Source organism: Natator depressus, chromosome 6, assembly GCF_965152275.1.
Source record: "Natator depressus isolate rNatDep1 chromosome 6, rNatDep2.hap1, whole genome shotgun sequence".
Classification (NCBI taxonomy): Eukaryota; Metazoa; Chordata; order Testudines; family Cheloniidae; genus Natator; species Natator depressus.
The window spans coordinates 125,729,072-125,747,073 of record NC_134239.1 but is presented as its reverse complement, the minus strand read 5'-3'; the positions used below and the strand labels follow the sequence as shown (position 1 = coordinate 125,747,073).

Below are 18,002 nucleotides of genomic sequence, written 5' to 3'. Positions count from 1 at the left end.
AATGAACAATTCACTCAGAAAATAAATTAAATAAATAAGTAGTCAGGTAGTTTTTTGTGGATGCTGTAGAAGAAATGGGTCTTAAATAAGAGTAGTGCTTTGCAAACCAGCTTAGAAAGGACATTCCATGCATAAGGTATGGAAGGTAGCAGAGAGTTATGTGAGACAAGCACACAAAACAGGCTGGAGGTTATAATGACTGATAGAGCAAAGGGCACAGAGGCGGGGGATGTAATAAGGAACAATAGTGGATAAGCAGAGAAAAGCAGAGTTACATACTGCCTTAAATACAACCACAAAAAATCTGAACTTGATGCAGTGAAGAAAGGGAAGCCAGTGAAGGGTTACAAAGAAGTGAGTGCTGTGGCTGGAAAGGTAACAGTGTCAAACACTACTGGGAGAATGAGGAGGCTAAGGATGAAGTAGAGGCTCTGAGATATGCCAAGGACGAGGTCATTAGTTATTTTGATCAATGTGGTATTAATGGAGTGGAGGGTGAAGCCAGGGTGGAAGCCAGGCTGGAAGGGCAGAACTCAAGGCAATGACTTGATGTATCTGGAGACAAAGGAAGTTAGGGTGGTAGTTACAACAGGCACACAGTGGGGAATCAAGGGACACCGTTTCCAAAATGGGGGAGACTAGAGAATGCTTGTACTATGAGGGAGACAGAGAGATGTAAGATTAAGGAGAATGAAGGAGAGGGTGAGACAGGGAGAAAGAGAAGCCAGGAGGGAATTTGGGGTACTTTGGCAGGTGACATGGTAGGAAACCCGTGAGAATGACAAGAAAGGAGGGAGATTACCACAGGTCCTGCCAATCTTCATTGTGAAATCAGCAAGATCCTACAAAGGTGAGGAATAAGGATGTAGGAGGGAGTGGGGATTAAGGTTATTTTTGAAAAAAATCAAGGGTTGCAAGTGAGCCACGGAGGTTGTGGAAAAGTGATTCAATGAGGGTGAAGAAGCAGTATTGTGGCGGCAGGAAAATGGTAGAACTAAGAAGGTAAGAGAATGCACTGTAGTGAGGGAAGCTGGTGTGGTTATGGGACTTCTTTCCCCAAGACATTCAGTGGTTCAGGAGGAGAAGAATCAGATGTGGGGAGGTGAAAAAAGTTTGGGGTTAGTAATATGGATTACACGGTGTGACAGAAGCAAAAGGATCAAGAGGGGAGGAAACAGACAAAACAGCGGAGAAGAGAGGACAGAAAGTGGCAGAAAAGTCATGGAAGAATCAAGTGAAGGGGCATTTTTGTTTCACTGTCAATAACTATAACTCTACAAATTTGACCTGGCACTTCTCTACAGAAATTAACATTCATGTATGCGTATTTTAACAAAACAAATAGGAAATGTTTCTTGTACTCACACTGCCAAGTATTCAAAATAACTTCTTCCTACCATTTCCAAATACCTCAAATCCAAGTATAGTCTTAGTTTCATGTTAATGATTGAAGATAAAATAGTCAATCAATTAAAAAATTATGCTTTCATTACCAAGTTATTTGCCCATCTGAGCAACAGTTTGAATTAAATAAACTATTACTAACACAAAGCACAACAGCTTAAACAACACAATGAAAACTGGCAGATGAAAAAACACTTTGAGACTAATCCCTTAGTAAATAATAATAATAGTATATAGTAAATATTAATCAGCGGATAAATGATTTTTATGCCCCAAAAAGTAAATTTCAGGAAGGTTATAAATAAAGCAGCAAACTACTTGCAAAGATAACTTAATACCAATGTGGGAAAGAGGAAATGTAGAAAAATTACTTAACAGTTTAAAGGGGACAATCTTCACATTAATTTACAAGAGCTTAGTGTTTCCCATCACACCGCTGTCCAGAGACTTCACACTTTCACTATGGGTGCAGAAAAAACAATGTTGTAGTGCAACACCTGAAGCTTTGCTAAGAACTTCCTTGTAAATTTATTAGCAATACATTTCTTGGGTAATTTCAAGTTCAAGTATTCTGATCACTTTCCATGTTCTATGCATCATTAAGGGCAGGTCTACACTACGGCAGGGATCAGCACTCTGAGATTGATCCACTGGTTGATTTAGCGGGTCCAGTAAAGACCCGCCAAATCGACTGCAGTTCGCTCTTCAGTCGATCCCTGTACTCTACCCACAATGAGAAGAATAAGGTAAGTTGACGGGAGATTTTCTCCCGTCAACCCCCGCGGTAACTCGACCTAAGGTACATCAACTCCAGCTATGTTATTCACGTAGCTCGAGTTGCGTAGCGTAGGTCGACTTACGGCGGTAGTGTAGGCATAGCCTTCGGCTCCTCCCGCCGACATAGCTGCTGCTGCTTGTAGGGGCTGGAGTAATTATGTTGATGTGAGAGCTCTCTCCCACTGGCTTAGAGCATCTGCACTAACAGCACTACAGACGCGTTACTGTAAACTCTGCAGTGTGGCTATAGCCTAAGCAGCATCCAGTAGTTTTGTTGCAAGAGCACCAGTTTATTTATCTTCATGCTTCAAATTTGTAAAGATTTAGAGGTTTCAGATTTGTTTGTAACCAAGGATGCCTCAGAACTTATTCAAAACACAAGAACTGCAGAATTATCATTTTAAAATTTTGTGAAATAATTCCAACTGTTAAATATTTGTTCACCATAATGCTTTCAAACCCATAAAATTAACCACAGGCCCTGATCCTGAAAACGCCCTGACACGCCACCGAGCCCACAATGCAGTTACTGGGGTTTCACCTGCACCCATCCCATTGCAGATTTAGGGCCATGGTTAATATCCTTAAAGTATCTGCTACATAGTTTTTTCCCTTGGTATGTTTTTTCTTACATGAAGTAGCATTAATATATGAACTTTCAATACTTCTTCAAATTTGCCATTTATACTTCTGAATGGAGTAGAAGAGTCTCCAAGAATAATCCCTTTAGGCATACTCTAGAAATCTGATGAGTCATCCAGAGCAACAGTGGACTTGTTTTGGAAAATGCAATTCAAATATTGTGCAGTACTATGTAGTGCTTATACTGCATGGGTCTCCAACCTGCTGACACACCAGTACCAATAGTTTAAAGATAATGGCAATCCTCATAAGTGAAAAGACTAAAACATCTACAATTATATAAAATGCTTTTGATTTTGAAAAATTTGTCACCAGAGGAAAGTTCAAAGCCTTTGATTATAGATATGCATTTAAATACATCTTTATAGTTAGCCAATGAACTCTGCAAACTTGATATCTGCTAGGTGAACATTTAAATGCATGAGAGATTTTTTTTTTTTTTTAGATGAAGAAATCAAATATGTACGGCCAACTGCACACTGTTTCCTCTTCCAATGTTTATTTCTTCTACATAAGAACATAAAAATGGCTATATCAGGTCAGACCAAAGGTCCATTTAGCCCAGTATCCTGTCTTCTGACAGTGGCCAATACCAAGTGCCGCAGAGGGAATGAACAGAACAGGTAATCATCAAGTGATTCATCCCCTGTCGCCCATTTCCAGCTTCTGGCAAACACCATCCCTGCCCATCTTGGCTAACAGCCACTGATTGACCTATCCTCCCCTACATTTATCTAGGTCTTTTTTGAACCCTCTTATAGTCTTGGCCTTCACAACATCCTCTGGCAAAGAGTTCCACAGGTTGACTGTGTGTTGTGTGAAGAAATATTTCCTTTTGTTTGTTTTAAACCTGCTGCATGTTAATTTCATTTGGTAAGCCCTAGTCCTTGTGTTATGAGCAGTAATTAGCATTTCCTTATTTACTTTCTCCAAACCAGTCATGATGTTATAGACCTCTATCATATCCTGCCTTAGTCATCTCTTTCCAAGCTGAAAAGTCCCAGTCTTATAAATCGCTCCTCATACAAAAGCCATTCCATACCCCAATCTTTTTTTTTTTTCCCCCTTTTCTGAACCTTTTCCAAATCTATCTTTTTTGAGATGGGGTGACGATATCAGCATGCAGTGTTCAAGATGTGGGTGTACCATGGATTTATATAGAGGCAATACGAAATTTTCTATCTTCTTATTTTTCCCTTTCTTAATGATTCCCAACATTCTGTTTGCTTTTTTTGACAGCCGCTGCATATTGAGTGGATGTTGTCAGAGAACTATCCACAATGACTCCAAGATCTCCTTCTTGAGTGGTAACAGCTCATTTAGACCCCTTCATTTTATACATATAGTTGGGATTATGTTTTCCAATGTGCATCACTTTGCATTTATCAATATTGAATTTCATCTGCCATTTTGTTGCCCAGTCACCCAGTTTTGTAACATCCTTTTGTAGCTCTTTGCAGTCTGCCTGGGACTAAACTATCTTGAGTAGTTTTGTATCATCTGCAAATTTTGCCACCTCACTGTTCACCCCCTTTTCCAGATCATTTATGAATATGTTGAATAGGACTGGTCCCAGTACAGACCTTTGGGGAACACCACTATTTACCCCTCTCCATTCTGAAAACTGACCATTTATTCTTACCCTTTATTTCCTATCTTTTAACCAGTTACCAATCCATGAGAGGAACTTCCCTCTTATCCCATGACAGTTTACTTTAAGAACCTTTGGCTAGGGACCTTGTCAAAGGTTTTCTGAAAGTCCAAGTGCACTATATCCACTGGATCCCCCTTGTCCTCATGATTGTTGACCCCCTCAAAGAATTCTAGTAGATTGGTGAGGCATGATTTCCCTTTACAAAAACCATGTTGACTATTCCTCAACAAATTATGTTCATCTATGTGTCTGACAATTTTGTTCTTTACTATAGTTTCAACCAGTTTGCCCAGTACTGAAGTCAGGCTTACCGGCCTGTAATTGCCGGAATCACCTCTGGAGCCCTTTTTAAAAGTGGGCATCACATTAGTTATCCTCCAGTCATTTGGTACTGAAGCTGATTTAAATGATAGGTTACAAACTACAGTTAGTAGTTCTGCAATTTCACATTTGAGCTCTTTCAGAACTCTGGGGTGAATACCATCTGGTCCTGGTGACTTATTACTGTTTAGTTTATCAATTTGTTCCAAAACCTCCTCTACTGACACCTGAATCTGGGACAGTTCCTCAGATCTGTCACCTGAAAAGAATGGCTCAGATTTAGGAATCTCCCTCACATCCTCAGTCATGAAGACCAATGCAAAGAATTCATTTAGTTTCTCCACAATGGCCTTATCGTCCTTGAGTGCTCCTTTAGCATCTCGATCATCCAGTGGCCCCACTGGTAGTTTAGCAGGCTTTCTGCTTCTGATATACTTTTAAAAAAAAACTATTACTTTTTGGGTCTTTGTCTAGCTGTTCAAAACATTTTTTGGCCTTCCTAATTATATTTTTACACTTCATTTGCCAGAGTTTATGCTACTTTCTATTTTCCTCACTAGGATTTAACTTCCACTTTTTAAAGGATGCCTTTTTGTCTCGTACTGCTTCTTTTACTTTGTTGTTTAGCCATGGTGGCACTTTTTTGGTTCTCTTATGATGTTTTTTAATAATGGGTATACATGTAAGTTGAGGCTCTATTATGGGTGTCTTTAAAAAGTTTCCATGCAGCTTGCAGGGATTTCATTTTTGGCACTGTACCTTTTAATTTGTTTAACTAACTTCCTCATTTTTGTGTAGTTCCCCTTTATGAAATTAAATGCTACAGTGTTGGGCTGCTGCGGTGTTTTCCGCACCACAGGGATGTTCAATTTAATTATATTATGGTCACTATTACCAAGTGGTGTAGCAATATTCACCTCTTGGACCAGATCCTGTATTGCTCTTAGGACTAAATCAAGAATTGCCTCTCCTCTTGTGGGTTCCAGGACAAGCTGCTCAAGAAGCAGTCATTTAAGGTGCCAGGAAACTTTATCTCGACATTTTGCGGGGGGGAGAGATAGCTCAGTGGTTTGAGCATTGGCCTGCTAAACCCAGGGTTGTGAGTTCAATCCTTGAGGAGGCCATTTAGGGATGTGGGGCAAAAATTGGGGATTGGTCCTGCTTTGAGCAGGGGTTTGGGCTAGATGACCTCCTGAGGTCCCTTCCAATCCTGATATTCTATGATCCCCATCCTGAGATGACATGTACCCAGTCAATATAAGGATAGTTGAAATCCCCCATTATTACTGAGTTTTTTATTTTTATAGCCACTCTAATCTCCCTAAGCATTTCACAGTCACTATCGCCATCCTTGTCACGTGGTCGGTAGTATATCCCGACTGCAATATTCTTACTATTAGAGCATGGAATTACTATCCACAGAGATTCTATGGTACAGTTTGGTTCATTTAAGATTTTTACTTCATTTGATTCTACACTCTTTCACATATAGTGCCACATCCCCACCAGCACAACTTGTTCTGTCCTTCCCGATATATTTTATACCCCTGATATTACTGTGTCCCATTGTTTATCTTCATTCCACCAAGTTTGTGTGATGCCTATTGTATCGATATCCTCATTTAATACAAGGCACTCTAGTTCACCCATCTTACCATTTAGACTTTCAGCATTTGTATATAAGCACTTTAAATACTATTTACTTTTTAGCTGTCTGCCATTACATGATGTAATTGAATGGGACACTTTTTGATTTGACTGTTTCTCATCAGATCCTACCCATATTTTATCATCTTCCATCCTCTCCTCTTTACGAGGACATAGAGAATCTCCTTAATAGATCCTCCCCTAAGGGATGTCTCTGTCCAAACCCCACATGCTCCTCCGCACCTGTCAGCTTTCCCCCAGCGCTTAGTTTAAAAACCACTCTATGATCTTTTTAAGTGCCAGCAATCTGGTTCCATTTTGGTTGCAGTTAAATGCTCTTGTTAGGAAGCTTTCTGTGAATATCAGAAAAGAAATAGATTCCTGATAACATTTAAAAATAAATTCAGTATCAATGGGAGTTTTCAACTACAGCTCCAAACAGTTTTATACTACAATGCATTTATTATGAATGCATTAATAATGGGATTTGTGGAGGGGCCTGACTGAGCTAGGCCCCCAACTATCACTGAAAATCAATGAGATTTAGGTACCTAACCCCCACAGTCTCCTTTGAAAATCAGGGCCTAAAATGTTAATTGATGTTATATTAAAGCACTGATAACTTGGAAAATAATCTCAGTACTGCAAGATTTCATTCCAGAAAGGGTTGACTATCAGTAGGAATGGGAGCTCTGCAGTCATAGTGATGCACACCAGCAAATTCACTTAGAGGACTTGGACCTTAGTTTTAGAGTGTGCTTCTTAACGAGACACCTTCCTTACAAAGGTCAGAGGGGAGACTTTGAAATACACAGGATCATTCATAGAATCCAAGGCCTGAAGGGACCATAGTGATCAACAGGTCTGACCTCTTATATAACACCTGCCATAGCACTTCCCCAAAATAACTCCTAGAGCAGATCTTTTAGAAAAACATCCAATCTCGATTTAAAAATTGTCAGGGATGGAGAATCTACCACAACCCTTGGTAAGATGTTCCAACGGTTAATTACTCTCACTTATTTATGCCTTATTTTCAGTCTGAATTTGTGTAGCTTCAACTTCCAGCTCTTGGATCCTTTTTCTGCTAGACTGAAAAGCCCATTATTAAATATTGTTCCCCATGTAAGAACTTACAGACTGTACTCCAGTCACCCTTTAATCTTCACTTTGTTAGGCTAAATAGACTCAAGCACTATAAAACATGTTTTCTAATCCTTTCATCATTTTCATGGCCCTTTTCTGAATCCTCTCCAATTTATCAACATCCTTCTTGAATTGTGGGCACCAGAACGGGACACAATATTCCAGCAACAATTGCACCAGTGCCAAATACAGCAGTAACATAACCTCTCTACTTCTACTGGAAAGTCCCGTATATACGGGCAAGAACTACATTAGCCCAACTGTGGATACAGACTAACATGGCTACACCTCTGATCCTTGGTAATTAGCCCTTTTGCCACAGCACCACACTGGGAGCGCTGATTGTTCATCACAATCCCCAAATCTTTTTCAGTCACTGCTTCCCAGGATAGAGTCCCCCAGCCTATAAGTATGGCCTACATTCTTTGTTCCGAGATATATACATTTACCCATATTAAAACACATACTGTATACTTGCACCCAGTTTATCAAGTGATCCAGCTCACTCTGTATCAGTGACCAGTCCTCTTCGTTATTTACCACTCTCCCAATTTTTCTGTCATGTGCAAACTTTAATGACCTGGACATAAAATCATCACTGATAATAAAATTAAATGTTAAATAGTATAGAGTCAAGAAGCGATCCCTGCAGAAAGAACCCCACCAGAAACACATCCATTCCATGATGAGTCCCCATTTACAATTATATTTTGAGATCCATCAGCCAACTTTAAATCCATTTAATGTGAGCCATCTTAATTTTATATTTTTTAATTTTTAATCAAAATGTCATGCAGTAACAAGTCAAATGCCTTACAGAAGTCTAAGTATATTACATTAACTCTATTACCTTTACCAACCAAACTTGTAATCTTATAAAAGAAATTACTTATCTATTTTCCATAAAGTCCCATTGATTGGCATTATTTATATTACCCTCCTTTTATTCTTTATTAATCAAGTCCTATCAAGCCACTCCTTTGTCTTGCCTAATAGAACTGCTGGTGAAGGAGCTTCAAAAACTGTTTAAAAAGTGATATTGTGGTCAAATTTAGCTCTAAATTTAGCGGGCGGTGGGGTTTAAAGAATCTTTTACTAAACATAAAGAGCCTTGTCAATTTAAAAGAACAGACTTCTCTTTGAAATGTTTTACTTATTAAAAGTAACACTTAAGATTGTTATAACTGAAATCAGCATGCTGGAAACCTTTATTTAAATCTTCTATTTTAATCTTGTTTTGCATTTGTACTTCAATTATTTTCCTAAAGAAAGGTGGATACTCATTGGTAGACATAATTTTGTACTGTTTGCTAACCAGAAGGATACATTACCTCTCTATTCATTTAAACAATTATATAGTTTAACACACATTTATTCAAATTCTTGATTTTTAACATTTGTTTATGTTAGAAAATGGTGAACATTTATTCCTAGATAATTTTTTATTTATGATTCGTGTCAAGCTGCATGTGGATGGAAATTGGAATTCAAATAAAATGCACAAAATATTTAAAATTGTTTAAATAAAGTTACCTTAAGTGTGCTGATATGTAAGAAAAATGTTTATCAAAACATATGTTGCATTTAAAACTAACTGATATATTAAGCAAAGGAAATATCTTTTGTTAGTGAATTTTACTGATTGTTTCTGGTCACGATGTCCTGCTAGTTCTAAAAGATCTAAGATCTCTTTCTCTCACAGCTTATTTTTATTCAACAACAGGAAGAGAAAAACAAGCTTTCCTGCTTTTTCAACTTTGAATGAACTAGTAATCGATATGAACTTGATCAATAAACTGAAATGAAGAAAATATTCTCTTTACACCTGCCAAAGTGGCTATTGCTGTCAAAAGTTGGCTTACCACTTCAATAAACTCTGGTTCCATGCGATTAGCCAGGGACTTCCACCAGTTCAGTGGTTTGACTGTCTTTAAAACGCCAACAGCAAATATGTACTGTTGATTTTTTTTTATTTAAATTATTTATTAATAGATTTAGGCCTTAAAGTCAGAATTTTAAATTTTAAACAATTATTTTTAAGAAAAATGTATTTACATAAAAAAACCAGGTTTTAATTTTTATCCATTTTTTTCAATTATCAATTTTTATCCCCCTTGACAGCTTCTTTTGGGACCAACAAAGTTTTAATGCATTTGCATTTAGTTTCAGTGGAAGCTTTTTAAAAAAAAACAAACACTCCGCTTTAAGTATTCGGAACCCAAGCCTGGCAGCATTCCAGAGCTGTCTGTTTTCATAGTTTAAAGTGAAATAAGTTCAATATGCAAACAGCACAGTGAAACATTACAGTTTTAAAATTTTCTGTTTTAAACACCTTCATTGCTGTGGTTTTAAACCTGACATTGCCCCTTAATATCTTGTCTGGGATTACAATAATTGGAACACTGATACAATTTTACTTTGACTCATTGACATTTCATGCTTATTAAACAAATGCACAACACAATAGGATTGCTTCATATTAAGGGTGGGTACTCCAGACCAGGAACTTTCCCTGGAGGGGCTGGGGGGGGGGGGGGGGGAGGGGAAATCTCTAGAAGCAGCTAAGAATCCTTTACAAAAATTCACACATTCTCTCTCTTTTAGAGAAATTCAAATACCAGTTCTGTTTCCTCATAACAAAGCCAAGTCTATAGCAGTAAATTGGCAACAACAGCATTAACCGACTACAGACTGTATCAATATTTTTTGTTTTAGGATCCCAAGAAGAAAATTTCAACTTAACGAAATTTGAAATTAAAATACATCCTATCCTTCTGGATCAAACTGGTAAAGCTGCACCATGTGTCATTTTCATTCAGGGGGAGGGGACAGAGGTTTATCATCTTTAAGTGTAATCCTGAAACTGGAAAGATACAGAAAGAACAACAACATGTATGAAGAGATGCTGCATGCTTTAAACCCCTGGCAAGCATCTGGGGGTGGAAGCTGGGCAGCGTAGCACACTCCAAACTTCTGACTGACCCAAAGAGGAAATTCAGGGGCAAAGAGCAAAGCACCCAGGATTCTTACTACAGACAAGAGGTCAACCACAGGAGCATTTGTCTGAGTTTGGTGGCCTTTGATAATGAGAAACACCACCCCAGATATACACAAGAGGCGAACGGTGTGTATCCCACATTTACATAGTCTACTGATCTGATGCCACTCTTAAAACTGCTTTTGGAAAAAAGAAACACAGTCTCCCCTTCCTTCCTTAAAACACACACTAGCATCTCTCTAATTATGATGATTCATTATTTGTATGGTAGTGTCAACGGATGCCAATCCTATACCAGAACCCCATTGTGCTAGGCACTACACAAACTCCTATCCAAATGACAGACCCCTCCCCAAGAAACTTACAATTAAAGCAGTTTCCCATATACAGCTTCTTTCCCATTTATGCACTGGGGCAATTGTGGGAGTATATAGTGGATAGGTAGATGCATATGTGGTGGAGAGTATATAGGAGATGGGTAGATGTGTAGAGCAGGGTAGATGGGGGGGGTGTATAGCAGCTGGCTGGCTGGTGTGCACGTAGTGGATGGGTAGGTGTGGATATGGTGGTGGGGTGTACAGGGACGGCTGGATGTATTATAAGTGGAGGGCCAGTAGGTGGGGTGTACACTAGGGAGGAGGATGAGGGGACAGGGACATGGGGGGGGCTGCACCAGGGATTGGGGGAGGGGACGTAGTGGGAGGAAGTGCAAAGGGGTGTGGATGTGATAGGTGATGTAGAGGGGATTTAGACATGGTGCGGGGGTGCAGAGGGGATGTGGTGGAGGTGTACAAAGACTGTGTTGAGGGGTGTACCAGGGATGAGGGTGCACAGCAGATATGGTGAGGGGTGTAGCGGGGATGCGGTGGGAGATGCAGAGGGGATGTGGCTGCACAGGGGACGAGGTGAGGGGTGTAGTGGGGATGAGGAAGGAGGTGCACAGGGGATGCGGTCAAGGCATGCACAGGATAGGGGCACAAGGGAGGTAAGTGCCTGCAGGGGGTAGCGGAGGAGGGAGGTGCACAAGGGATGAGGTGAGGGGTGTAGCAGGGATGAGGTGGGCGGTGCACAGGGGATGTGGCCAGGGGATGTACATGGGGTGGGGGCACGCAGGGGATAGCAGAGGATGGGGGTACACAGGGGTTGCAGTCGGGATAGTGGGGGTGCAGGGGGATGGAGGTAAGGAGTGTAGTAAGGATGCAGTCAGGGGGTGCACAGCAGATGTACACAGGATGGCGGTGTGCAGGAGGTATATGGGGGGTAGTGGAGGATAGAGGTGCACAGGGGATGCAGGTGGGGATGCGGTAGCGGGGATGTACACAGGATGTGGGTGTGCGGGGGACAGCAGAGAATGGAGGTGCACAGGGGATGAGGGGACGGCTGTGCGCACAGGGGATGAAGGGAGTACATGGAAGGAGAGGAGGAGAGTAAACAGGGGATGAGGAGAGAGGTGCGCACAGGGGAGGAGGGTGCACAGGCGAGGAGGGGAGTACACAGGCGAGGAGAAGGGTAAACGGGGAGGGGGGCGCGCACAGGCGATGGGGGAGGGAGGTGCAGGGGGAGGAGAGAAGGGGGGAGCACAAGAAGGGGGCCCGCGGGGGGCGCACAGGAGGGGGGCTCGGGGGGGGTAGCGGAGGCCCGAGCCGAGCCCCGCCAGGCCCGTCACCCCGCCCCGCGGCCGGCCTGACCTTGCGCAGCGCGGGCACGAAGAGCCCCCGCCATTTGGGGCCGTTCTCCTCGCTGAAGAACTCGTAGGGCTGCGGCGGCGGCTGCATGGCCCCGGCGGCGGCTGCCCCGCATCGGGGGCGGCGGGGCCCGGACGGCGGCGCGCGGGCGCGGCTAGGGCGCGGGGCGGGGCGGCGCGGCAGGGACAGGCCGGCCCGGGCCCGGAGGCGGCCGCCGCTTGCCCTCGGCTCGGCCCGGCCGGCGCTGGCCGCTCCTCATGCGGGCCGGGCTCCGCGGGCCGCGCTGCGCAGGCAGGGGGCGGCGCTCTGCCCCCGCCCGGCCAGCGATCACATCCGGAGGGGCCGGGGCTGGGCTCCCGGCCGGGTGCGGGGGGGCGGGCGGCTGCCGGCCCCGTTGCCTGGGCCCGGCCACTCGCGCGACCTCGCTCTGCCCGCCGGGGCCGCCTCACGCCGCCGTTCCCTCCCTCCGGCGCCGCACTGCGCAGGCGCCCGGCCCCCAGCCCGCGCGCCCGCGGCGCCCCCTAGCGGCTGCCGCTGGAGGCCCGCGCGGCGCCCGCCACCGCCGGGCCCGGCTCCTCCGCTCGGGGCTCAACGTTGTGTGAGCGCCCGCGGGAGGCGGTTACAGGAGCCCCGGGGTAAGGCCCGGGAGCGTGGACATCGGGGCAGAGTGCTTCGGGGATCCACCAGCCCGCAGTTTGCTTGAAAAGTCGTGGGATACACACAGTAACCAGCAGCAGCAGCCCCAGCCCGCACCGGGATAGGCTTCGCCCTGCCCTTCAGCTGGGGGAGCCGGGCACGCGGGTGCATCCCGCGGGGGGAGAGTTACCCGGGGCGGGGGGGTAGGAAGCAAACATAGCAAGGAGTGCACGTGAGAATGTAGGGCAGCGGCTCCCACATTTTAAACCGCCTGAGAACCCCTTTCACTAAAATGTCAAGTCTCGCGACCCCCCCTCCTAAAAATGAATATTTCCCGGGATTTTCTCCTTTCCCTGAGAATAAATGATAAAAGCAGTGATCTCTGGAAATATAAAATTTGTTTTGTATGACATGCTTATTACACACTATTCATTATTATTTATCATTACAGTGTATTTATTACATTATGAAAACAGCAACACTCTTCCGAGAGCTCGCTTTCGCGGCTTGTATCACTTCGAAGAAGCCGGTTATAAGACCAGGCTCCTGTGGGTCATCAGGGAGTATCAGATGTGAAACAGCATGAAGGGATTTAAGAAGCCAACTCAAATCGTTCCTCCTACACACGCATTCAGGGCCTTGAGCAGTCCAGGCAAACGACGCACGTTACAACAAAGCTTAAACTTGTTCTTCATAATAATTTTAAAAACAATACTAGCTGCCTATTTAATTTTAAAGCCAGCAAAAATATCCACCTCCCTTTCTATTTCTTATAAGGATTCTTGAAGTTTAAATCTCAGTGTGATAGATATGCTCGCGTTGATCTGCTTAGCTCTTGGAAGTCCAGGGGCTCTGGGCTGCTGGCCCCGTGCTGCCCGGGGTCCCTAGGGACAGCTCTGTCTGCCATTAGGGAATTTTTCCCCAAAACCCCCTGTAACATTTTGCGAACCCCAGTTTGGGAACCACTGATTTAGGGTAAGTTGCCCATTAGAAAATACAATCCATCAGGGAAGTATTTCAGTTACTTTCCTGACTGTGCTTCTCATCCGCACTCCAGCTCCTCTCTCCTGGTATGGCTGATGTCCGGTGATGTGTTCTAGGTAGATGTCCCTCGACCACCTGATGGCGTCCAACACCATGAGTTGCCGCATCAGCCGAGCGTAGGGTTGACCAATTCCGCATTCCCACAACACTTGCTCATTACTGGGGTCCCATGCGCCCAGGGCTCTGATGATCAGTTTGTGTCTGAACCCAGGAACCCTTAGCTGGAAAGTCAGTCCCAGTTGTGCCCTACTGCAACGGATCCTGATTCCTGCCCTGTATCAGCTGAGCCCGAGTCCCAGCTAGAAACCCAGGCCAAGACTGACGAGTCAGATTCCCTGGATGGAAAATGGGCATGTAAGTACCTATCCTTACAATTATTTATTATTATTGTGCTACACTGCCATTATGGCTTCGGTTCTGGATGCCCCATGGCTGCAGCCTTTGGAGGTGAATGTGAGCTAGGAGCCCTTCCAAGTCTCCAGCCCCACCTCTCTCAGCCCACCCTGTTTGTTTGGCCTGTACATGTTTCCAAAATGGCAGCTGCTCTGCCTGTGCAATCGGCCTCTGCAACATGCTAAAGCCATGGCTAGCAACCGCTCAAAGGACCACGGCATGGAGAGCACTTGCCCACATGCCTACTGTCAGTGATGAGCTGCCAAAATCTTAATAACGGGTTCCCTCCTCACCCACAAGGGGGTCGGTGCCCACCCTTGCCCCCCGGGACTCCTGCCCCATCCAACCCCCCCGCGTTCCTTGATGCCCCCCCCAGGACCCCTGCCCCATCCACCCCCCTCCCATGAAAAAACCATGAAAAAATGGGTGTTTATAGATAAGCTATTACCAACAGGAGAGTGGGTTTGTGTGGGTGGGGAGGGGGGTGGGGAGAAAGCCTGGATTTGTGCTGGAAATGGCCCACCTTGATTATCATACACATTGTAAGGAGAGTGATCACTTTACATAAGCTATTACCAGCAGGAAAGTGGGGTGGGGGGAAAGAAAACCTTTTGTAGTGATAAACACCCATTTTTTCATGGTTTGTGTGTATAAAAACATCTTCTGTATTTTCCACAGTATGCATCTGATGAAGTGAGCTGTAGCTCACGAAAGCTTATGCTCAAATAAATTGGTTAGTCTCTAAGGTGCCACAAGTACTCCTTTTCTTTTTGATTAGCATGTTGCTCAGACTGTAAATAGGTGGTCGCTGTGAAGTGTACAATGCTCCCTCTACATATAGCCAGACAGGTAGATAAGCATCTCCTGCCTGAACGAAATCTGCTTATCACCTTCTTACCAGCCCCTAACTCACAGACACTAAGAACATAATTTTCAGTATATGTACATAACTCCTTACATATTATCCATGCAGACATTTCACAATTATTATGATGACCAGTGTGACACAGGCTTTACATGATACTCTTTGGCAAACTAGTATGTATATACCAGACTGTGGGATCCTTGTAACCCTTATCTAGCCCTGTGCCTTCCGCCTGTTGGATCAGGATCACACCTCCCTCAACCCAAAATTGTTCTATTTGCCGTGTTCTTACTGTTCAACTTTCAGTTTTGTTTTGCATTGTTGCTTCAATGAAAGATTTGTCTATAGTTGTTCGCTTAACACATTGTTTAGCTAAATGTAAATTTGCATATATGAAACTATTATTATTTTTCCATTGGTTCCATACAAAACTTTACTTTTAGCTTTTTATTGTTCTTCCATAATAAGAACAGTTTATAAAGCATCAGTTATGAGTGATCAGTGCATTTATCTCAGCCATTCCTTTAAATAAAGCTGAAAACGTTCATAGGGTTCACAAAAGTACAGAGGGAATGTTCCATTTCCTACCCAGTACCCCAGTGCTCACCCTGTATTTTCCCAACTCCCTTTCCATGGGCTAACAGCTGCACATATTCAGGCCTAAGATTCAAAATACGAACAATGGGCCCCCCTGAGCACATTCCCACTGTTTTCTGTGGGACTCCTTCTGGCTGCTCGAAGCACCAAGCAAGCCTCTGCCGCCCACTTATCATTAAGGCTTTCTCCCCTGCTCTCGCAAACATTGTGCAGAACACAACATGTAGTTATAACGGTCAGAATGTTTGTTTCTGCTGCTTCCCACCTTTTCCCTAAACAGTGCCATCTGCCTTTCAAATGGCCAAATGCAACCAGCATTCTGCAACTACTCAGGCAGAGGCGATGCATGGGGGAGGCATGCAGGGTCACATCCTCCCCCTGCCAGATTGCGCGGTCACATGAAGTGGCTGGGCCCCTCCCTGCGGAGCAGCTGAGCCACGAGCTGCGCCAGGCAGGGAGAGACAGAAGCAGAGGAGCAGCTGGGAGCTGCACAGAGAGGCTGCTGCTTTCTGGGAGCGGGGGTTGCTGGAGGGAGGGCATGGCTCGAGCTGTTCCAGGGTTATGCTCCCGCACTGGCACCAGGCACAGGTCGTCAATGCCCTCAGGCAACAGTTTAAATGTTCCTTCCTTCTGTCCAAGTGGGCTGTGTATGGCTTCGTTAGCCAGGGCGTCAGAGGATAAACCAGGACTCCCAGAATAACCAGACCGACGTCCACACCATTAATGTCCACAGTGGTCTTGAGGGCAAACAGTTCTTTGTCCATTATTCTAAAAAGAACTGAATTCCGAAAGATCCTAGCATTGTAGACCCCTCCGACCACTCTGCATTTATGTCTGTTAATCTGCCACAGTGGCCGATCAGTCATTGGAGCACCCGGGAGAAATACCCCTTTCTGTTTATGAGTTCTGCACCCTGGGTGGGGATGTGAGAATGATAGGCACATGGGGTCCATCAATAGCCCCCAAGTGGTTTGGGAACCCCTGGCATGCAAATCTATCAATAATCTCCTGAGCACTATGCATTTTGACGACTCAGTTGGACAGCACCTTATCAGTGGCATAGCAGACCTGCATGAGAGCGGGCCCCCAACAGTTGATCGCCCCACAACAAATTGGTTAGTTATGGCCCAGTAGCATTCTGTGGTGACCAGCTTCCAGATGGCAATGGTGACCCCGTTACTCCATCGGTAGGGGGCACTGCACGTTGATACACTGTCACGGCAGCTCCAGCGTCAGTTCTGCACAGATCTCAAAAAAGGTAACCCCCCCCCCCATCCTAAAGTTCTCTTGCCACTGCTGGTCGTCCTATGTCTGCAAAACCGTCCTCCCCCACCACTGCTTTCCTGGGTCCAGAATCGGTGCTGAATGCGGAGCAGGTGATCCTGGAACTGGGCCTCTTGTTCCAACAGCGCAACATCATCCCCTTCCTTCTGGCTGCCACCGCTTCAGAGTATTCTCCTGCCACTGCAGGAGCTGCAGCTGCTGGCATAGGATATTTTCTTGCTTCTGCACGATCCACGTCATCTGCTCAGTGGTGTGCCGGATGAAGACCAGCGTCAAATTCGTCCAGCTTTGACTACTGTAACATAGCCCAAGCAGCCGGTGCTTATTCACACTCCTCGCCATAGCGCTGCGGAGCAGTTGGGTCCATGATGGCCAACAGCAATTCAAAAACGGCACAAGCTCACCCCAAAGGGAAACGTATGGGACAGAGATGGTGGAAATGTTGGATCATATTAAAGAAGTTGTGTATTAAAATCACAAATGAGTTTGATTCCCCATAGTTTAAATTCCAGGGTATTACTAATTAAGAGGTCTCTTGGTTTTTGGTGCTGTTTCTCTCCGTCTCTGTGTGAAACTTGCAAGGTACTAATTGTGTTAGTACATTCTAAGACAGAGTCTGTTCTCAAAGCAATTCTTTGTAACAACAACTACTCACATAGAGAGAGACTCAAAGCAATACTCTGTAACAACAGAAACAGCACACAGAGACTCCCCGCCCTTTTGTCGTATTTATCTTGCTTTGTTAACAATTGTGATTAAAATAGAGATAGAGGATGTACATGGATGGATGCTTGGTGTGGATAATAACTGAATGATCAGGGAGGTGCCAGCCTAAGAATCCAGTGTCCATTGGCCGAAGAAGGCGTCAAGTGGAAACAACCAGAGGACCCCGGAGGGCAGACTGGAATC

At 44.5% G+C, this 18,002-nt stretch overlaps 1 protein-coding gene across 1 annotated transcript in view; it reads right to left on the bottom strand.

Moving 5' to 3' along the window:
* The window catches only part of SOS2 (SOS Ras/Rho guanine nucleotide exchange factor 2), a 104,080-nt gene extending 91,679 nt beyond the window's left edge, over positions 1-12,401 (bottom strand). Inside the window, exon 1 of the mRNA XM_074956564.1 lies at positions 12,278-12,401. Coding sequence (XP_074812665.1) covers positions 12,278-12,364 — 87 coding nt within the window. The 5' untranslated portion in view covers positions 12,365-12,401. The remainder of the gene's footprint in view (positions 1-12,277) is intronic.
* Between the last annotated feature and the right edge of the window lie 5,601 nt (positions 12,402-18,002).